We start from the raw sequence: 23,935 nt of genomic DNA, 5'->3' as shown, positions 1-23,935 counted from the left end.
TTCCGAGATGTTAAGATGGTTTTTGTGGCACAGCAATATTACTAATGGCGAACATCACAACACAGGTGACACGTGTTAACTAGTAAGGCGGGCAAGTGTCATATCCGTAGAGGGTAGGTGTGGCCCTTGCACGATGGCGTCATTTTCCCACTCCACCTTTCCCAGACTACAGAGGAAACCAAATAATGCATACCTCATTTGGGCAACAACCCGCATTTTAGGATGAATTAGCATGGGCATGGTGGACCCTTTATGGGTCCATCATAATGGCATGAGATAAAGCATTGAAAGTAGATTACGATGACCGGCAGGAACAGCTTGCACTGACAATTCAAGGCACAGTCTGAATGAAACGACGCATTGTCGACATTTGTATACCACATCTCGCAGGCAGCTGTTGCCGTCTGGTAGCTCAACACAAAATGTGCTGTGCGAGGAAAATTATGCACACATAAAGTGCAGCTACTCCTCGCAGACTTCTTTTTAATTATCAGGTGCCAATTAACCTCTTATGGCAGAGAGTGTTGCAAATTCGCGACAAACCATCGAGCTGGAATGTATGAACAGCAATACAGCGGTTTCAGATATTTGAAGGTGTTTGGGAACCACATCATAGCTAAATGTTATCAAACGACCCAAAACTGAAGTTCTGCACGCTGTTGTTTGCATGGAGGAAATGCTGCAGGAGCCACGCTTGTTTCTGTGCACTTTCATTGTCATCTGAGAAATTTGATAAGCTGATGACTTGTAAAAAAGTTCAGTTCACTTGTTTCTACGTAAAAGCTTTGATTCGAAAGAAAATGTGTTGTAACATTGGTGGCTAAATTACATGAGGAACAGTGTGTCGCATTTTCACATGAACGGGCCATAAGGGATCGCTTCTAGGCAGTTTCTTTGCTACTTGACTTGAAATCGCGTTACATTAGCTAACAGACAGTTTCTTTAAATTTCCAGATAAACCCGAAGACTTTTATAGGGTGCCGTGTGAAGACGAGCGAGGACGGTTATCTTAGTGATAGTGACAGCAGTTCGGGCCACAATCGTAAAGTATGCTACAATCCTGCTCACAAGACTCATGCTGCTGATGGGGGAACATCTTATTGAGAGTGCCTGAGAGCATATTATTAGCTGCAATCTGGTCAGTGATGCTGATAGAAAGGAAAGGGAAGTTACGAATGGAAAGGTTCTGTCAATTGAGCACATGTGGAGGTGGTAAAATAGCAAGACAAGCTAAGATGCAGCACTTGACATCACACTCTATACTGCTGTGCCAATAGGTCAGCTCAAGAAGTATGATGAGAAGCAAAAGGAAATTCGTAATGAGCTTCAGCCAGCAATCGTTGCCACATACAACTCATTTACAGGTGTTGCTGATTTACTTGGCAGGCTGATGGCATATCACAGAATTTCTTCGAAGTCAAAGGAAGGCTACCACCGATCGTTATTTTATTTTGTGGACATAGCCATGGTACACACCTGGCTACTGTATTGCCAGGACAGTTTTGCTGCTGGAGTGCCAAAAAAAGTTCAGCTTGACCTGTTCGCAATCAAGCTTCTATCACAAGCAGCCTTTATTTCCAAGAACAGACTTCCCCCTGAAAAGCTACCGACCAGCATTTTCAGTTTGAACAGAACTTGAGAAAAAAAAAAAAAAAGATTAGCAGCCGCAACACTGAATATTGAAATTCGTCAGGGCAGCGTAGGATCCTGGCTAGTCATAAGCAAAAAACAGTAGCGCTGCCCTTAGGATGCAAAGGTCCGCCAGTGTTCCTTGGTTGAAAATGTTAGGTTCACCTTTCAACTAATAACTGTTTCACATGCTTCCACATGATACTGACTTTTGACCTACAACCTTTGTCAGTAAAGCTTCGAGACTGATTTATTTTCTTCTCTAGAAATGATTCCCCAAAACAAATGTTGTTGCGCATGTGTAGTGCCATCTTTTTGGGCTAACCTGAGCTATTTGTTAATTGCTGTGGCAGCCACTAGATGGCACTACGTGTAGAAAAATACACTGTCACTAGTCGTTCGCGCATTCTACAGTGAGTGAATGTGGAGAGATGGACATCCGCCTCGAACAGCGTGTAAACATAAAATTTTGTGTGAAGCTTGGCAAGACAGCCAGACAGACGTATGAGCTCCATCGTGACGCTTACAGCAACATGACATTATCGCGGGCGCGAGTTTTCGAGTGGCAAAAGAGGTTTGTTTCGGGGAGAACGTCGGTGGAAGACGACACAAGGCAGGGGCACCCTTCAACCTCACGGAATGAAAACAACGTGGCTCGGACCAGGGAAATCGTACAGCAAGACTGCGCCATTACAGTTCGCATGCTATCAGATGCTCTCGACATTAGTAAGAAAACATGCAACCAAATTTTGCGCGAGAACTTGGGGAAACGAAAGCTGAATGGCCGACTTGCGCTGCACTCCCTCACACAGGACCAGAAGGACACGCAGGCATCAGTGAGCGCTGATTTGCTCTCCGAGGCAGAGAAGGATGCTGCATTCGTCGACAGCATCATTGCTGAAGAAGAAACATGGTGTTTTCAATACGATCCTCAAACAAAGAGGCAGAGCGCCGAATGGCGGTCCACAAGCTCTCCGGCGTCGAGAACGGTATGGTGACAGAAGAGCAAATCAAAGACGATGCTGATAGTTTTTTTCGATGCCAGAGGTGTCATACACCACAAGTTCGTTCCACAAGGGCAGACGGTGAATTAGGAGTTTTATATCCGCGTGCTCCAACACATGCGTGATGCACTGCGACGGCGTCGCCCTGACTTATGGGCATCTGGAGAATGAAGCCTTCTCCACGGTAATGCAGGGCCGCACACTGCTTTCAGTGTGACAGTTTCTTGCCAAGCACAGCATTACTGCACTTCCCCATCTGCCATATTCGCCTGACCTCTCCCAGTGCGATTTTTTCCTGTTTCCTCGTGTGAAGAGAGCCGTAAAAGGTCGCTGGATGGGGAGCGTGGAGGCCATTCAAGACGCCACGACAAAGGAGCTGACAGCCCTGCCAAAAGAAGCGTTTTCCAACTGTTTCCAAGACCTCAAGATGCATTGGAAGGTGTGTATAGACTGCAAGGGAGACTATTTCGAAGGGGTGCTGCACAAATGATTTCAATGTTAAATGCATTTTTCTAACTTTACAGGCAAAGGTTGTAGAATGACCTTTGACATAGCCATCACATGGCTGTTGAAACTGAAACCGATACAGGTGAGAGAGTAGAGTAGATTCTAAATTAATCACCAGTCGTTTGAGAATACAGCAGTGTTCAATATACCACGTTTTTGTATTTATCTGTCCGGGTTGTAAAAAATTTTCCTGCGCAAACTTAGAGGCCTATTTGGGCTCAACTACCAACCGCAAGACAACTTATGATAATCTGCATTTTTTGACAGATGATTTGACGTAGGAGCTCGCCTGGATTGTTTGGAATCGGCAAAAAACTGCAGTTGGCTGTAGCAGAATTTTCCTTCGCAACAAGTTGAGCAGCAGATTAGAAAGGCTGCACCATCTGGCGAACTGTGAATGAACCAATGGTCCTGCTCGGAGCTGGAGATAGCTGGGGGTCTTGCAGTTCCCCAGAGGGTGCAGCCCTTCAAATCGGCTGCTCTGCTTGCCGTGAACAAAAATTATGCTGCAGCTGACTGCGACTTTTCGTCGGCTCTGGACAATCCAGGCAAATTCTGATGTTAATTTATTTATTGAAAAATGCAGACTATCATAAGCTACCTTGCGGTCAGTAGCCGAGCCCAATCAGGCCAGTAGTTGGCGCAAGATATATAAGGTATAAGGTATATTAATGCCTTATGCTTCGTTACAAAAAGAAAACATGAAAACAAAAATCCGGTACCTATATGCCTTTAAGTTTGGGGAAGCAGCCCTTACACGCATGTAAGTGGTAACTTCTGATAGCTAACTTTTAACTATTAGTTCGGTGCCTGGTTGCAGATTTGTAGCTGGCCATTAGTAATAAGTCGAGCCCGGATATACAGAATTATTGCTTATATCGAACAGTCAGAACATCCACTTGAAAATCCCAAGCAAAAGTATAGCACTATTGTTTGCATATATTGAACTCGCATTCAGCATAACGTTCGATACATCTAACTGTGCATTGCGCACCTTAGGTACCACTTCTTCCAACGGCATTCTTTGAGCCCTTTTCACAAGCAGAGATGGATTGATCGTGCAACCTTCGGCAACTGCTGGCAGTGTTGGTGCTGTGAAACCGCATGAAGAGATGAATGTGAGGAGTATTTGAGAGTGACCTACCTTCTCTTGTACTCATTTTCCATGCCACATTGCTGTCGTCCAGTGAAGCCAACCTAACTAAGCCCTTGTGGCGGCCCTCGCTTGGCATGCTTCGCAGCCGAAGTCGTTGCTGAAACCAACTGTACCTTTGTTTTAATGAGATTATTGCATTTATAGTTTACCACTAACAGGATCAAACATTTTATCATAGGCAGTGGCTAGTTCCAAACCGTATTTCGCTGCAGATTCGATGTGAAGCAGGTTAGGTGTAGAAGCGCTAGCGAGTGGTACGCTGCCAGCACATCACTGCAAGAATGCGTAAAGCGTGGGTGCAATGTATTCTTGCTTCTAGGCTACAAAAAAGCTTTTCTGTTGCCATTTTATGTATAACAAGTTATTTCGCAATTCCCTTCAAATCTGATATATCCTGGTTCGACTGTAGCCAAATCAGTTTTTAGAATTTCGAAAACGCAATTACCCTCGACGTTGTGTGAATCGATCGTTTGGTACAAGACCCTTTTCCTGAGCATTTCACCCAAGAAAAGCTGAGCACCAGGTCGGCGGAAACCTTGTACCCATTACAAAACTGGTGGGTACCCAGCAGTACTGGGATCGAACCAAACACCTCTTGAATGAAAAGCAGATAATCTACCACAAGGCCATCGCTTCAGTTGGTCATCAGATTTGGCCATCTCTCATGCCTGTAAGAAAAAAAAAAAAATGGCTGGCGGTTTAGCATTGCTAACCATGAAATATTGTGTGAAAGCATGGCTTTTTGCAGGTGGACACCACCGCGAGGCACCATTGTAGTGTCCATGGGGAGCCAGTTATGCACCTTTCCTTTCCTCAAAATCAATGGAGTCTGACCCTTCCACTGGTTTTGAGAAAAGGAAAGGCACATAACTGCCTCAATTTGTAGATGGATGCCACCACATACTCGTAGCATGATTGAGGTGTCCACTGACCCAGTGAGCCACTTAGTTGCTACTAAGAGGCTTCACACAGACACACACCGCTGAAACCTGGAAAGTGCAGCAAGGAGCACTTTTGCACTAAAAACCTGTGCGTCTTTGGCACATGCACAGAAACGCCCACTAGTGGACATCACTCAGTGGCGCATGTGTCGCGACCTCTCACCCATCTGGGCTGAAAAAGCTAGTCATTGAAAAAAGGACTCAAACATCGAGCACCACAGTGTGCAGGGGGGGACAGAGGTCACATGCAACCAGGCACCTATAACTGTAATGGTTAAAAAGTTAATTATTAGAAATTACCACCTTACAGCTAACATGATTCACCTGTTTTCTGATGTATGCCAACACAGGCATTATTATGCTGCCTATATCATATGCCTCAAACAGCCTGTTTTTAAAAATTAGTAGTGGGCTTTCTTTAGTCTTTAACTTGCCAATGTTCCAAAACTGGAACACTGGAAACAAAATTTTTTCCATGGAAAATTTGCCACTCGGGGGAAGGAACAGGGGAGTTACGGTGTCCCCCTCACCCTAGGTTCCCCTAAACACACCCGTGCCAGCAAGGAGTGCAATGGCAAGCTTATGATCCATTTTACAGATCTGTGTTCACTAAACAATGTTAAGAAAGGTGCAAGTTTTCAAGAAGCAAATGTTTCCAGGCCACTAGTGCAAATAGTAGTTCAACATGCTTTTAATACATGAAAGAAGCTTTGGCAAAAGTACTCGTACATTTACGTTCTGAAAATTAAGTTGTAAACTATTTTTGATAAACCAAATATGAACATAGCATAAACTGTGATTTTTGTTCACAGAGCTTGTCAACCAGCGTAGAACAACTGAGGGGTCCTGCTCTACAATATATTCACGGTTTCTTAATTAGCTAGAATATAAAATATCGTTTACTCATACAAGTTCGTTGTACAACAAACAATTTTTACATCACTGGAATTTGAACAAAAATGTATGCGTATAAAAGCAATGGAGTAACCCTGAACCTTAAAAATGTTATTTAGATCACTGGCTTGCACTAGGACACAAATGCAAAAAAAAAAAAGAATGCACTATCCTTCAAATCTGAACGACAAAGCCAATTTCACTGTACAGGTTAAGTTAATTTTTCTCTTGCACCTTGAACTGAAATCTAAAATCCAAGTTTTGAAAGTATCGCATGTTTCAAGAACAAGTATAAAGCATGTAGGCTCGTGCCAATAAAGAGTATAGCTCCTGGATTCGATGACTATACCATCACATTCCATGTCTAAAAAAAATGAGGATTTGACACAAGATAGATAATTTTATTACATCATACCACATACGGGATTGCCATGCAGTAACAAGTGCAAATAAATTCCTCTGATGACACACATGAAAAATTAAGTGGTACAGGACTGGTCAAAAGATAGGCAAGCATGAAGGGCATAACTCCTAGTTATTATCAAAAGTTTCTGAAACCAACAGGGCTGTGTGAATAGTAAATTGATGGAGGAATTACAAAAGACCACAATCTGATTGATTAAATGCAGTCGCAAGCATAAGTACCTGTTCAAGTCTTTCATGAAATAAATTACATTTTGAGTATTCGTTAAATGCTGCATAATTTAAACTACCTTGCCTATATGAATAGCACAGGCTCATGATGCTCTACAATCACCTTAGCATTTACATTCAGTTTTGCCATTAACTAAACACCAGCAGGACTGTGCTTTCACTAACTCTCTGTCATCTCCTATTAAGCACAATGTACAGTACTATGTACTGGAGCCTGCAAAAGAAATTATTCGTGCAACCCTAGAAGGCAGTTACACTGAGGCAATTTGCATGCCACACTTTAAAGGGACAATGAGGATAAATTGAAGCTGACCTGAATATTTAGGGTATCCCGGTTCTAATGGGAAAGAGACCACTCTAACTGAAAATGGAGCCTTTACAGCTAGAAAAAAAAAAAAAATACAAGGGTCACCTCCACTGGCCGCTTTTGCAAGTAAAATACATGCGTCGACACCAATTTTTATGTGCAGATCCCAGAGGCTATGCTCATTGCCATTCACTTCAAAATGGTCGCAACCCTGTCCTTTTTGGTAAGGGCATAACGAGCTTGAACTGACTGGCAAGAAGATTTATAAATCCCATTTTCTCAGCGATAAATGCATCGTTTGCTGCCGGGCAAACGACAACAGAGCCAGGGAGTCAAAATGAGAACTAGGTAGAGTTTTCCTCAGTCTCGCTTTAATATTCATTCGGAAGAACCTAATAGTTTTGCTGCCTTCCTCCATTCTACACAAAAAACACTATGTGCACCAACAGACTGCTGAAAAAGAGGCAAGAAGGGGGCAAAGCTACAATGCTAAGCTTTGCCAGCCAGACAATGAATACAAGCCCACAAAACAGTTAGCTGCTCCACACAAGTGACACAATTTCCTTTGACATATTGCAACACTGTACAAACAAGGAGCTTTAAGCATTTTCTTAGTAGAACTCGATTGCACATCACAATTTCTTCAACCACACAAATCTATCAATGAACTTGGCAAATGCCCCACTGTTACAAGCTTAAATGTCAGCATATAAACTCAGTAAATACCATTGCAATAAATATTCACAAACTGATTAAACAACTTGTTTCAAATGCTCATAAATTTGAGAACATGTAGACATTACGCAAACCTTTTTTAAAGGAAGCATGCACAGCACCTCCATGTTGATGTAGTGTCACACAATGCAGCATCATGAAAATGCAGAAGTAGACTGCAATGCAAAACACAACTGTGACCATAATGACTCATTTCCATGACCTGTGCAATGGCTTCTGTGACCTTTAGACAACAACGAGGCAACTCAGAACTACCTCACAAACATCAACAGCCAGTTATCATAGAGCACAATGGCCTGTGTAAATAAACACAGTAGAGAGTGCAGTTGCAGCATGTCCTTTGCCAATGCACACATAACTTGGAAGCATTAAACAGTCATTTTAGATGAAAAAGTCACTCAATTCTTTCTCCATGTTGTACATAAATATACACATCTGGTCAAGCTTCAAGGGGAAAAAAAAATGGGGGGAGTAGTTCATGTATTTAATATCTTCAATAAGCAGGTTGCCTTCCTGACTGAAATTACAACCAGCCCATCAATATAGAAGAGGATGGCAAATAACAGAAAAGGTAAGAAGTAATCAGCATAATTATTATCAGAATTTACCATTATACTTTAATGAGAAAAATGCATGAGGATAGGGAGGTGAACACAAGTGGCACAGCCATTAATGAGCTAGGTTAATGCTGATTAGGTTTTCTCTCAGATGAAAACATTTACCATTGAAACAAACACACTATTCTCAAAGTATACTCAGATACGACACTGAAATGCTACACCACACAGTGTTAAACAAAAAAAAAAAGGCAGGCTGCACTGGCCAACAACCAATAATGCCTCTGCAGTGAAGTGCCAATTGCAGAGCTTTTTGCACCAACAATTAGGCTTTTTACATTTCCTTCATGACTGAAGAAAACAATGGTGGCTGCTGATAAAACAGCCATTTGTCTTTCTATACTTCAATACTTTTGAGGGAAAAAAAAACTTGGTACAATTTTTCTTTTGATATTCGGGAAGCCAATGCGCAAGACATTACATGCTATCAAATACTAATTATAGACTTCCTGATAATCAACTTTATATTAAATACGAAAGACCAAATGTACAATCCATATAAAATATGCACATGCACATACTATGCCTTTAACGGCCTGAAGTTTGCTGAACTACTGCAGCAAACTGAACTACTGCACGAGCACCAAACTTTCATTACTAACGATATATATAACATGAGGCCTAAGTTTACACGGAAGCTCATGCCATGTACATGCCAAAGGTTGTTCAATGTGGCCACTGGCAAATGCTGAAAGACTGTCCATGTGGTGCTACGAATGGCACTTGGCATATAATGGCAAGAAAATTCCCTGCTTGCTCCCTAAACATGGAAGATTTAATGCCGTCAGCTTCCAATCCATTACTGTGAAATTTGACAGTAACTTGACTGACAGTCTATAAAATGACAAGTCTGAAAGCATAACTTCATTGAAGAGCTCATGACACACAAAAAATTAGGCTGCCAGAAGTCAGCCACACAGAGCAAAGCTAGCCACTTCACAACAAAACCTAGCTGCACGAAATACAGGTTCCAAAAATGCTTGCATGCTGCTTGACTACACACCGAAAAGGCTGCACATGCCATGAATTCTAATTTTATAGCATAGCTGTCACAGGAGGAGGATTGGTGTTAGCTGAAGCAGCAATCATACATGGGCACATGCATCCTTTTCTGTCATTAGGCAGGCTCCATTCTGCACCTGGTTGGCATTGCTGTTGAAGCAATGTGCAGATCCCATATGGCACATCTACTGGGTGCATACTCACATGGACAAACTGCGCAACAAAAAGCTTGGCACAATCACCGGTAACTTCCACAGTCACACAAATCACGTATAAAATGAAACACTTGAAAGAATATTTGGTACCAAGAAAACAACAGTTACAGAAAGACAATAATCAATTGAATATTCCTGTGGTGACCTCCTCTTCATGTAGCTAACATTCTGTTCATGCATTTGGCTTCAAAAATAGCACTTTTATATACATATAGCTTTCGAAAGATGAAATGCTCCAAAATATCTGTGCTGAGTGGCTGGCAAGAGTAGCACACATAATTGACCCCAAAACAGTTACTTTTCAAAGGCATTGATGTGTAAAATATCACATCAAGAGTCATGCTCAACAAAGTAAATATACAGACTATTATCAGCAAGCTCTGGATGGCAGGTTTTTCAATTCCGTCCGTGTGCTACAGGCGTATGATGGGCAGATCACGCTGGCTGAGATCTTTCCAGTAGCAACCTGCAACAGCATTAAAACAGGATATGAAAATTTTGCTGAAAGATGATTTATGTCTTTTAGATGCCCGCTGCTTTGCGCACTAAATAGAGATTTTCCCAACAAGAAATGACATCTAAAAGGAAAATAAAGAATGCAAGGGGAGAATATCGGGCAACTGAAACAGTAACAATATGGTTGCAAGAAAGAGCTTCTTTTAAACATATGAGCATAATCCCAGTCTGTGTGGCCACACGAAAAGGCACAATGAAACAATGAATTCAAGATGGATGAAGCATTCACACATGCACAAGCGTGCGTTCGCCCGCCTGTTCACGTGCCTTCCAAAGGCTACCCGTGTGCACACACAACACACACACAGACATGCACAAAGCATTGTGAAAGTGCAGCACTTGAAGAGGTTTGCTGCAGTTACTGCTGCATTTCAATCAATCAAATTTCATTTCAGTATTGCGGATACTGAGGAAAACGCAGAAAAAAAGCCAAACTAGGCTTGATGAGGTCTGCGCTCCCTTACAAGGCATACAGCGCAGCAGGTACATTAGGTCATCACAATTCACAGATGGAAGATCATTGTAGCTGACAAATACCCGACCACGCTATATACATACTAACGTTTATTGTACAATACAAACATATGAAAGCAGTTATACAGCAGGAGAATTCAGCAGTGTTGGTAATATGAAGGACAGCATTTGGTGCCCATAGTGCGGGCTCTTGTAACTTGCCAGTGTGCAATCATTCGCAAAGAGCGGACATGTTCTTTCGCACTCAAGCCTGAAAGATGCTGTAGGAATGTGTCATTGTGTTTAAGAGTTGCCTGATAACGGCTTAACAGCGTATTGCCGTACATAGCAGTTACGGGTGCCAGATTTAATGCCTTCAAAATGCGTTCAATGTGGGTGTCCTAGGGTTTGTTGGTGACAATACGTACCGCTTTCTTTTGCAGCTTGTATAGTTTGTCTTTGTTTGTTTGTGTCGCGGTACCCCACACCAGGAAACAATAACTCAGCTGTGACAAAAACAAAGACTTATAAATTAATAGTTTCATGTTCTCTGGCAGAAAGAAGCATAATCTGCACAACATTCCAACTGTTTTAGAAAGTTTACGTAGTACAGCTTCTACTTGTTTGTTTCACGAGATGTGTTGTACAAAAGTACGCCAAGGCTCTCATATGTGGGAACAAACTCTATATCTGTAGAACCAAGTTTCAAATGCAGGTTGCTATCAATGACACGTTGCTTTGGCCAGAAGAGTACAGCCTTTGTTTTAACAGTAATTATTGTTAAAGAGTTAACATTAGTCCAGGTGTGCAGTTTTTCTAATAGCGAATTTCCTCTTCTCATTAACTCAGACAGGTTCGCTCCTTTCAGAAATATGCTCATATCATCAGCATAGACCATAAATTTAGATGTACTGTCAGTTTTCACAGCATTAATAAAAAAGTTAAATAACAAAGGACCTAACATGCTACCTTGTGGTACGCCTGCATGTACAGCTTTTATTTCAGACACAGAACCATGTATTGCTACCATTTGGCAGCGATGTTCACAATACGATGCCAAAAGGTGCAAGAATGTTTCTCGAAAACCATAGTATTTCAGTTTTGTTAATGAAGTGTTAGCGTTCAGGCAATCGAATGCCTTGGAATAGTCAACAAATATACCTAAAGCATTTCATTCCTTTCCGATCGATTCTAGAATGCATTCTTTCTGGGTTAGGAGGGCAGTTTAGGTACAGCACCTCTTTCTGAAGCCAAATTGACAGGGAGTAATTAAATTGTGCACGTTGGAAAAACTGGTCATGCGGTTGTGAAGTAGCTTTACAACACATTTAGAAAAAACAGGCAAAATGGAGATAGGTCAGTAAATCGATGTTATTTCTGTCGCCACCTTTGAACAGAACGGTCACTTTCGCTACCTGGAGCCGTCTAGAAAAGGTTGCTTGTGTGAAAATGATGGTTTATGGGGGATTTAACCTCCCAAAGTGACTCAGGCTATGAGGGACGCCGTAGTGAAGGGCTCCGGAAATTTCGACCACCTGGGGTTCTTTTACGTGCACTGACATCGCACAGCACACGTGCCTCTAGAATTTCGCCTCCATCGAAATTCGACCGCCGCGGCCGGGATCGAACCCGCGTGTGTGAAAATTAAGTTTATAATATGTCCTAGTGCGGGAGAAATAATATGTACTGCACGCTTAATTGGCAAGATTTGAAGGTCATCAATGTCTGCACTTTTGCGAGCCGATTGTGCATTTATATGTATCAATCAAACGGAATTTTTCTTTTTGTTTAATAAAGCTACAAATTCATGTGGTGATAAGGAACAGTTTTCCATGCTGCTTTGGGGCTACAACTGCGGTCTTCTAGCCGTGTATGCTACTGTATCTTAGCGAAGTCTCTTAGTCCTTGAACGTGCAGTGTTCCTGATGATTCGCCCTTTTTTGCAAATATCTTTCCATCTCTGACCAAGCGAACTTCCACTTCATCTCACGTTTTTTGGCTATTGTTGTTCCGAGGAGTTTTTTCAGTGCTGGACAAAGATGCTCATTTATATATATTGGGTGAGGATCTTCGTGGCCTAGGTCAACGGTGGAGAGCTGTTTCTTTCGAGCCTTTTCATGAAGGGCGTTGCACTTTGAGTGACTGTGGAACTGAACATAAATGTTGTAGCATGAGTCATCTTTCCATCAGATTTCCACGTCATTTTGGCAAACTATGGCATCTCCTATTGTAGCAAGGATCTGTGGTAGGCTTTCAGCAGGCAAACTTGGAATCCCTTTGATTTCAACATTTCAGTTTCTTGAGTACTGTTCGAGCATTGTGATTCTTAGCTAGTTTTCGCAAGTCTGCTTCTTTAGCAGCGCGCATTCTGTCGAGAGAGAGTTGTTTGTTTCCTTCAACTCAGCATTTTCTTCCTCTAATTGCTTGAAACGAGAAGTCATCTCTTCAAAAGCCTTGTTGAATTAATCAAGAGTTGTTTTCATTTCGCGGTGCTCTTTTTACGAAGCTCCCTCTCAAGAGACTGGAGCATCTCGGCTAATTCTTGCCGGAAACCCTTTATCAACGTTTCCACTTCCGCATGAGAAATAGACATAGTAGAGGAGCCTCTGGTGAACTAACAATGAAACAACAATTGCAGCACGAAAACAGTGAGAACAAGAAAAAGCGGGAACATGAAACGACAAATGTGGCAACAACAGCAATGTAAAAGTTTGCTAAGAATTTCTCTACAGTAATACAAAAGTGAAGGCAAACCTGCAACAAATAGTATACAGGTAGGCGTTCGCCATGCATTCGCCTGCCGCTGCTGCTGCCAAGTGGTCGCTGCAGGGGAGGTGAACAGCCTTTTGAAACATTTTCCCTGGTGGCGAGTGATTTTCCTTGAGGCAACGTCAGGATGCAGTGACAGTACGCAGTCGATGAGCCGTATCAGTGATGCAGCTCGAAAGTAGGCGCGTATGTACACAGTCGGTGTGATCTGCAAGTAGTAGACAGGTAGGCATCAGCCGTGCATTCGCCTGCCGCTGCTGCTGCCAAGTGGTCGCCGCAGGAGAGGTGAACGGCCTTTTGAAGCATTGCCCTGGTGGCGAGTGATTTTCCTTGACGCGAAGTCAAGATGCAGTGACGGTACGTAGTCGATGAGCCATATCAGTGACGCAGCTCGAAAGTCGGCGCGTATGTACACAGTCAGTGTGGTCTGCAAGTAGTAGACAGGTAGGCGTTAGCCATGCATTCGCCTGCCGCTGCTGCTGCCAAGTGGTCGCTGCAGGGGAGGTGAACAGCCTTTTGAAACATTTTCCCTGGTGGCGAGTGATTTTCCTTGAGGCAACGTCAGGATGCAGTGACAGTACGCAGTCGATGAGCCGTATCAGTGATGCAGCTCGAAAGTAGGCGCGTATGTACACAGTCAGTGTGATCTGCAAGTAGTAGACAGGTAGGCATCAGCCGTGCATTCGCCTGCCGCTGCTGCTGCCAAGTGGTCGCCGCAGGAGAGGTGAACGGCCTTTTGAAGCATTGTCCTGGTGGCGAGTGATTTTCCTTGAGGCAACGTCAGGATGCAGTGACAGTACGCAGTCGATGAGCCGTATCAGTGATGCAGCTCGAAAGTAGGCGCGTATGTACACAGTCAGTGTGATCTGCAAGTAGTAGACAGGTAGGCATCAGCCGTGCATTCGCCTGCCGCTGCTGCTGCCAAGTGGTCGCCGCAGGAGAGGTGAACGGCCTTTTGAAGCATTGTCCTGGTGGCGAGTGATTTTCCTTGAGGCAACGTCAGGATGCAGTGACAGTACGCAGTCGATGAGCCGTATCAGTGATGCAGCTCGAAAGTAGGCGCGTATGTACACAGTCGGTGTGATCTGCAAGTAGTAGACAGGTAGGCATCAGCCGTGCATTCGCCTGCCGCTGCTGCTGCCAAGTGGTCGCCGCAGGAGAGGTGAACGGCCTTTTGAAGCATTGTCCTGGTGGCGAGTGATTTTCCTTGAGGCGAAGTCAGGATGCAGTGATGGTACGCAGTCGATGAGCCATATCAGTGACGCAGCTCGAAAGTCGGCGCGTATGTACACAGCCAGTGTGGTCTGCAAGTAGTAGACAGGTAGGCGTTAGCCATGCATTCGCCTGCCGCTGCTGCTGCAAGCTGCCAAAGCTTGAGACCTAGTGCACACCCTTTTATAAAAGGGAGTGAGCTGGAGGACAGCTTACTCCCTTTCTACTCCTTTCTGTTTAGAGCCCAGCAGCAACAGCACATAGCCTAGTATAAAGAAGGCTATGCAACGGCCAGTGGAGGCTATGCCCATGAGCGCCGGACGCCACGCTGTTCTAGCAGCCAGGGATTCCTGAACAAGGAGGCACGGGTTTATGCTCTAGTTGACCACTCTGCCGCCAATCATCAGCTTGGCATGCTCTCAAGCAGATCACACATACCCGCGCACCGGTCAACTTTTACAAAAGATTTAGAGTGTCTATCCATAGACTGCTGTCTATAAAGTCTATAGATTCTCCATAGACAGCCCTAGAGAACAGTCTAAAGGCAATACAAATCCTATACATAGTCTATAGACAATCTATATACTTATGGCCATACACTTTTATTAATCTTTTGTCTATAGACAGTCTATATACTACAAGTATGAATAGACAAAAATAATTGAATATCTATAGGAGGGCACGAGAGGCTATAAGCAGCCTACAGACTGTCTATAGCACACCTCAAGGTGACGTTTACATCTGAACATTACCCGATTATTTTCATCAACAAGTGCGCTGTATAAGTGGTTTGTGCGCAAATACTGCTAATATGAATATTAATCCTATGACACATACTAACCTCTACAGTTTTGTAGTGCCGTTGCCGTACTTACTGGCATTTATATATCAATACTTTGTATAGATGCATAGCTTGTACTTACAGCGGTGAAAAAAAAAAAAAACGATGTTTATGAACCATCATGCTCCCGCAGTTTGCATGGCGCATCATTTCCGATGGCCGTGTGCGCGATTTAAGAACATTAATACCCGCTGAAAGAAATTTCCGGCGAACATACAAGGAAGATCCCAGGAGACCAAGCAGTACAGGCGAACGAAGGCGCGCTTAAAGGCAAAACAAGGATGGATTCGCTGTTTAACCTAACTAATTGCGTTGAAATCAAAAGATATATTAAAATAGTACCTGGGGTTCTTTAACGTGCAGTGACCACCTGGGGTTCTTTAACGTGCAGTGACGTCGCGCGGTACACGGGCCTCTAGAATTTTGCCTCCATCGAAATTCGACCGTCGCGGCCGTGATCGATCCTGCATCTTTTGGGTCAGCAGCCGAGCGCCATAACCACTAAGCCAGCATGGCTTAGCATAGCGGCTACTTACACTGATACATCCATATCATGAGAGAGATGAATTGTGCTTTCTGCCTCTGCCTCAAGCTTTTCTACTTGTTATTCACTTTCCTTCCAGTTCTTTTTTTGTTAACCAAGGAGTGTATATTATGTTGCTGCATGTTGCTGTGTAAATATGTCAATTTAGTTGTAAGTTCAGGGCTGGTGCCTGTCTCTCCTATCACCCTTGATAATGCATGCAGCCTTCCTTGTGAAGATGAATGGAAACAGACTAGTTTGACTAGCTATTGTTAAAGAGTGAAGTTTGAGTTGTTGTAACTAAGCAATTTTGCTACTCTTTTCTCTCGGCCATGCCCTTTACAGACTGCTTCTCTTGTATGCCAGGGCAACTAGCCACCACAAGCAAAATTTCCCTTTCTCCTCTCCTCACATGGTAGGTGTCAAGCAAAGTCGAGAGTCTATGTTGTGCAGTCCTTCTGAGCCCTGGTGTGCGTGTGCCAAAACATTGCCTGGACGTGTCGAATCACAACGGTGCTCAGTGCTGTGCTGAAACATTATTACCGCAAAAGCACTGTTGGGCATGATACCGCCAAAGCAATGAATTAGAATGCTCCCTCTGCAGTGACTGTGCATGGGCAAGCAGGATGAACCTGTGACCAAAATTAAACAAGCTAATGAACCAAGTGAAACCGTATACTAATATAGCAAACAACAAGAAGGGCAATAAGTGCTCATGAGCCAACCACACAGGTTTGGTTGCCTCATGCTCGAAGCTTCCACTCCACTGCCAACAAGTGGAGAGACGAAGCAAAGCTACTGCTTCTTCGTGCTTTAAAATAGGTGGTGGAGGTAAAGAGAGTGCTGCAGAGCACAGGTAACCAACCATTGCGGGAGCCAATCAATTGAGATAGTTGGCAGAAGAAATACTCAGGGCCTGGGAGTAGCATGCATGCACTTTTGCCATCACTAGTGAAGGAACAGAAATTGGCTATGCTGAGGCAAACAATGAGTGGGCTTTGGTTTGATTTTTTTTTTCATCTTTTGCAGCTTGCAAAGCTCTATAAAAGTGCTTTTTGGCGGAAACTACATAGTACTTGAGCCAGTGCAATGAATAGTTTGTCAACATGAAGTCACTGAATAGAGCGCATAAAATGAGTGAAATCTATTATTTACTGAGTGATCCCCTTCATATCAAAAATACAAAATAAGAGAGAGAGAAAGCCAGAAGGTAGTCATTACTATGAGAAAGAGTGTTTCCCAGGTACAAGCAATAGTCAAAAGCAATATACATACTGAAAAATGAAAAAACTCTTAATTATACACAGGTAAGCTTTGTTTAACTGTAAATTGCAGAGGAAAACTGATCCTGGTAGTATAGAGACAATTGCCAATCCAAAACGTCAACTAAAGCTTTGTAACTAATGTCTTCAAATAGCACAGAAATTAAAAATTACAGGATTGCACTTAAGTCTGCCTAAGACCGGAAATGCGAAAGCCTTTCCCTTCCCTCCTTTTCTTCCTCCCTTTTTCATTTCCCACGAACTTCACGGGACTCAAACCCACGACATTTCTTGCGATCGCATCATCATAATTACTATCATCATCGCCACTGTCACCGACTATCACTATTGCTATCATCATCATCGCTATCACCAACTACCATTAACGATATCAGAATTGGTGAACAAGGACCCCAGTGACATCACAGGGGGCTAACTTCTGGCAACACATTTTGCTGACACTTCTGGTGCCAACATAGCCATCTAATGCTTTCGCATTAAAACAATCTTAGTTTTAACTATAAGCTAAAGTGTCAGTACTAGATGCACATGTTGATGGCTCCAGTCTACGTGCAGAATATCGAACCAGAATCAAATAAAAAGAGAAGTTTTATGTAAATCAAAAACCTGAATGTTATAAACCTTTTACTCTGGAACAAAGCCGAAAGAAAAAGTAAAGGTTTTTGGTTCAAGTCAACATTCTACACAGCTTCTTTTTGTCCATGCATTAGCCAAATGAGTCCAAACCGTGTGACCTCACTTGTAAAAAAGGGAATACATTTTTGAGATCTGCCATCCTGTAAGGTAGCAGGCGGCTGCAATGCTAAGGCATTTATAGAAGTTTGAAGGAAGGTAGGCCTTGTGGCAAAATTCAGGAAGAGGGTCTCCAGGCAACCTCCCTCCTGAATTATACAAACTGACTGGGGCCAAAGATTTTGGAAAAGCAGAGCAGCTCAAAGTTAAACAGAAAGATGTATTTGCTGGCTCTTTCGTCACTTTTGACCACACCTGTAACCTAAATGACGCTTCCATCAAAGTAGCATTTTTGAGAAGCAACGATGCAGCCTTAGTGGCGCATTCAATGCAAGCTGCCATGCAGTTACACAGGAACGATGTGGGCCATCTCTAGACTTGGTGCAGGTTTTAGACTTCACCTACCATTTAAGGTCATGTGGTGCCAAGGGACTCTGTACCATCAGTAATAACTTGGCGTCGCATACACCAAACACAACCTCAACAAGCTAGTCCAAATTTCTTGCACAGCGACATTCCAGAGACAATTTATCACAATCTTTGCCAGTGCCCTCACAACACTGACGCGAGGAGAGCACTGGAAGCTAACTTCCAATGGTTGGACTCTTGCCCTCTGAGGGAACTCTCTTAGGCACAAGGGTGAAACTGGCTGGCAAGCGATGAAGGCTGTTCTCAAGTTTCTTTCTGACAAAGGCCTAGACACCACTCTGAATTATGCGTGGGTGCTGTGCATAGACTACATGAATTATACTGCAGACAGCACCAGGACATGTGCGTGTGGCAACAGCCCGTCTTTGCAGCTTTACGTGGACTGTACCAGTAACATTACGCAAGCTGTGTTACCATACGAGAGTCTTCTAAGTTTCATGTTAATGGAGGCCCATCTCTGAACTATGTCTAAGTGATGTGTGTCTGTGTGTACAAGACATGGTCCGCGAGTGCTATGCATTAAAACCTCCGCGAGAGACGAGTGTCAGCCAGTGTGAGCGTGGACATCTCATTGTATTATGACATCATGACTTTCCATTTGCACTTTACCTCCCCCTTTCTTCCTTCACCCTTCCCACATGTGGAGTAGCCGGTCAGGGTCATGTTTCCACAGGCCGACCTCTCTGCCTTTCTCAATAACTTTATTTTCTCTTTCTCGTTCTGTGGCACAACCCTGCAGCATTGTGCAACATCACCTGCATATATGATGAGCACAAGGTGATGTGCAACATGTTTGGCATCACCTTGCAAAACCTAGTGAGATGACATGAGAAGCACGTTGAGCTATAATTTGCATATATATATAAAAAAAAAACTGAACATTTTGTAGCAGTGGTAAATGCTGAGTGCACCAATTTAGTGTGTGCAGGGAATATCATTAAAACTTTTTTCTGTTTTTCTTTCCATGCATTGTGAGTCGTGTCAGTCATGTAATGTTAGGCAACATGGCTAGGCAACCAGTACCAAGGAACATTAAAGTCCTGCAGAAAAAAAAAAAAATCCACCTGATTCCAGCAAGTCGCACCCAGTAGACTTTCCACATACACGAGCTAAAGCAAGCCTTCTCTGTCTGCACTGAAAGATTTCACATGTACAACATAAAGTGTACAGTGTTCATTATTTTATGAAGTTTAAAACAAACATCACATTAGAAAATTGTTCTTTATTCAAATAAGTGCACCTAAGTCTTCTACCTTTACAATCACAATAACTTTTTTTTACCTTCAGAGCTTAATCAGAACTGAACTGCTTATTTGAAATGAAATGAAAAGTGGGTCGAAAGCACTTCAGTTCAACACTGTCCATCATACCGATCATCAGCATCATCAGCCTGACTATGCCCACTGCAGGACAAAGGCCTCTCCCATATATCTCCAATTACCCTTGTCCTGTGCCAGCTGCGGCCACCCTGTCCCAGAGCTTGGCAAATACCCTTACTTGTGGTTTTCATCTCCCATACCGAAACCTGGTCTTTACCCTGCCTTCAGTAAGTGAAATTTACTTATCCTCTCTATCCAAACTTTACTATAGGATGCAAAGTATTTACAGGGACAGAGGAATGGGGATTTCATCCAGAGTAAACAGGACCACTGTTGGCACAGTGTGTCATCACCAAAAGCTACAGTGTTCACCCACTGGCCAATGAGGTTATCAGGAGTTCTGGGAGGTGGGAGCTGTTCAGAATGTGCCCTGCGTGCTCACGTGACCCATCTTAACCTGTGAGTGGTACAAAGGGGCACAGTGCAACTATTGTACTCACTTCTTTGCACCGGAGGAGGGCGACAAGCCTGAAAGCTTTTTTTTCCTCATCCCTTACTCATCTTTGTCCTGAATACTTGGGAAATTAATTTTTCTGCTCGGCGTATCCTGCTCGCATGCAGAAAGGACTCAGTAATGGTCCTCATTATGCTCCAACCATGTGTTAAAATGTGCATTTCAACTCATGTGCAGCCAAGAGTCAGATGGAGTAACAAGCTTAAAATTTCGGTACAATAATATGGCTGAAGCTGGCCATGTTATCAAGTTTTGTGACAAATTCAGAGTAACTGGAAGTTATTGGGAGAGGCCTTTGTACTGAAGTGAACACGGTTTATGGTTTATGGGGGTTTAACGTCCCAAAGCGATTCAGGCTATGAGAGACGCCGTAGTGAAGGGCTCCAGAAATTTCGACCACCTGGGGTTCTTTAACGTGCACTGACATCGACTCAGCTGCTGAAAATAGCTATGGCCGCACTTGTAAAATAAAATTTTGAAGGTGCAGCTATTGCAAGTGTAAACGGAAAATGACAACAAGGAGCTGTTGTGTTGAACAGCATAGCATAGCATAGACTGCTGGAGCGAATTTGCTATGAACCGTTTGTGGGCTTCTTCATTAGGCTAGAATGCATGAATAACAATATGCTGGCTTCAGACAATATTTGTAGGTGCCTGGCAACCACATAACAGCAGGGGTCAAACTCATGTCTGATAGACTAAGTTCTGCACGCTGTTGTTTGCATGGAGGAAACAGAGCACGAGTCCCACTCGTCTCTGTCCACTTTTATCATTTGAGGAATGTGGTAAGCTGATGAATTGTGAGAAAAAAATGTATTTCAGTTCATTTGCTTCTATATAACGTGATCAGTTAAAAGAAGAAAGTGGTGTCGTAATACTGGTGGTTAAACTATGTTGGGAACAGCATGTCACTTTCTGCATCAACAGGCTATAAGGAATTGTTTTGAGGCGGTTTCTTTGCTACTTGAATTGTCATGCAGCATAAAGAAATTGCGTTATATTAGCTAACAGACACCTTTTTAATGTTTCCAGATGGACCTGAACAATTTTTATAGAAAAAGGGCTGTGAAAACAAAAGTTGTCTTAGTGATAACGACAGCAACTATGACAGCAGCCATCCTCATGACACGGATGTTACTGATAGTGAGGACATCAACTCAGGGGACCTGACATATATTCCTAGCAGCAATCTTGCCAGTGATGCTGAGATGAAAAAAAGGGAAGGGGAAGTTCAGAAGCCAAGCAGCAACACTATCCAGTACATTTGGCAGTGCTATCCCAATAGGACAGTGCAAGGCATATGGTAGGAAGGAATAAGAAACCCGTAATGTGCCCCAGCCAGCGACTGCTGCCACATACTACTGATACATGGGTGGTGTTGATTTACTTGAACTGATGTCGAAATGCAGGATTTCTCTGACGTCTAAGAAAGACTACAATTGGTTGTTCTTTCACTTCGTGGCCATGGCAGTGGTTAACGCCTGGCTACTGCATTGCCGGGGCAGCTATACTGTTGGCGTGCCAACAAAAAAGCAACTTGACCTTCTCCCATTCAAGTCTTCCTTCGCAAGCAACCTTTGCTTTCAAATTGAAAGACTTTGGTGAAGAAAAGGGGCCGATCATTGTTTACAGTTCAAACTGAACTTGAGAAAAAAAAGAGACCACCAGCAACCACAACACCAAATACTTAAAATCACTAGGACAGTGTATGACACTGACCCGTGTAAAGCAAGAAAGGGGAGGGCTGCTGGAGGCCAAGATGCAACGGTCAGCCAGTGTTCATTTGTGCAAACTCAGTGTCCACCTTTGAATTAACAAAGAAAGCATTGCAGCAAGCAAAAACTACTCAGTAAATGTATTCTTTGCACCTGATGCCTGCTATCATTTTTTAAGACATATTTACAAAATGCACACCGTGACAGCAAAAGGTGTGAAAGTTGTTTTGAATGTTCGTGAAACACACAGAGTTCTAGGTACAATTAAGTTTTTTTTTCTGGAGATAAAATAAATCAAGTAATAAGAGGAAAACCTTGAACGCTGAAAACTAAAGAACTACTACATGCAGCTCAAAGAAATATTTCATGCACTGAAACGTGGATGTGCCACACATGTGTTAAATAGGCATGTGTTTTGTCAATTTGACGGAAACCTATTAGGCCTCTAACATGCCTTATTTTTGTCATTTTTGATCACTACAAACATACCGAGATTAACATTTCATTTCAACGCTGCAGAAGCATCACTGTCTTTTTTGGGGGGCAGCAATTTTTCAAAACACTGCACGCAAGCAGGAAAGTCGAATTGTTTTATGTACTACATTTTTGCTCACTCAAATCATACCAACAATTATTGCTATTAGCAACGCACACCAATTAAGCATAAATATGTTTATCTTTCTAATGAGCTAAAACTTGTTTTCTGTCGTAAACGGGAGTAGTACAGCGATTGCGCAAACATTGTCAAAAATGGCCAGTGGCCGCATTGTGGACCCCTGCCTTAAGTGGACTTTTTTTACACTGAATCCTGTGGAAAACCAACCAAATGGTCTTGCACTGTTCGTATTACCAGAGAGTTTGTCTAAATGGTAGTGTGCTGTATATCTAAGTCATTTACATTTATATTATCCCACTGAACAGTTAAAGCCAGCACATAATTTGCTGAAATGCATCCCTACTATCAGAAAAATTTTCTATTCCCCTGAACTTTTTTTTCACCAAATGGATGACTCACCCTTTTCTCTTCTTCAACCAAAACATTCAAATGACTCAAGTGATGCAAAATATCCATTTCTTCTTTTTTTTTTGTAAAACTGATGCATGGCACAGGTTTATTTCTTCTATAATTTTTAACAGCTGATTCATGCAGAATACTAGCAGCAGCATACTGTAGCCAGCAGTCTCTTCATATGCATAAACATATCATGCCTTGCATTCCTCATGTTGTTCACACTCTGTCTACATGATAAGCACTAATTAAATAGGTGATAAATAGGTGTTCCTGCATCTTGAATGCTCGCTCATGCATCTTAAGTACAGTCCAGCCCGAATATGTCGAACTTGTACAATTAGAATTGCTGGCTACATCGAACACATAGATTATCCCCTCGAAAATTCTGTGTAAATTAATACGAAAGTCACGCAATATATCGAAATCAGTTTCATCAGTCGTTCAATGTATCGAACTGTGCGCCATGCCCATGCAAATGGTGCTTCTCTAAACAACGCTCTTTGATCACTTTTCACAGGTGGAGACAAGTTGGCTGCACAGCCTTTAGCACCTGGTGGCTGCACTGGCACTGCAAAACCGTGTGATGAAATGAATGTAGGGTATACTTGAGGGTAAGCCTTCGATCACTTGTATTCATTTCAAGCTACATCGCTCTCACGAGGTGAAACCAATGTAACTGTAACTAAAGGCTAGCGGCAGCTCCTGCCTGGCATGCGTTGCTCACTTAGCTGCTGAAGGCGTTGCAGACATCAACTGCACCCTAACTTTAATGACCGATTGTTCTATTTATAGTGCACTCATAGCAGGGTTAGACACCATAAGTTATGCAGTGGCTAGTTACAAACCACTGTCTGCTGAAGCTTCAATGCGAAGAAGGCTAGGACTAGCAACACAGCTTGTGGGCTGCTAGCATGCCACCGGGCAGCATGCCATGGCAAGAAGCTTGCCACTAGCGT

The 23,935-nt window shown here is 42.9% G+C and overlaps 1 protein-coding gene across 2 annotated transcripts in view; it reads right to left on the bottom strand.

Annotated features, from left to right (window-relative positions):
- Positions 1 to 6,511: 6,511 nt before the first annotated feature.
- Positions 6,512 to 23,935, bottom strand: part of sl (small wing phospholipase C gamma 1) — a 102,921-nt gene continuing 85,497 nt past the window's right edge. Inside the window, exon 33 of one of the 2 annotated variants that reach the window (XM_077646263.1) lies at positions 6,512 to 10,127. Coding sequence is in view for 1 of the 2 variants with exons in the window: in XM_077646262.1 (XP_077502388.1) it covers positions 10,097 to 10,127 (31 nt within the window). In the remaining variant the exon portion in view is untranslated. The remainder of the gene's footprint in view (positions 10,128 to 23,935) is intronic. The other variant, XM_077646262.1, reaches the window with a different exon arrangement.

The sequence above is a fragment of the Amblyomma americanum genome, chromosome 1, assembly GCF_052857255.1.
Source record: "Amblyomma americanum isolate KBUSLIRL-KWMA chromosome 1, ASM5285725v1, whole genome shotgun sequence".
Lineage (NCBI taxonomy): Eukaryota > Metazoa > Arthropoda > Arachnida > Ixodida > Ixodidae > Amblyomma > Amblyomma americanum.
This window is presented reverse-complemented; position numbering and strand designations above follow the sequence as displayed.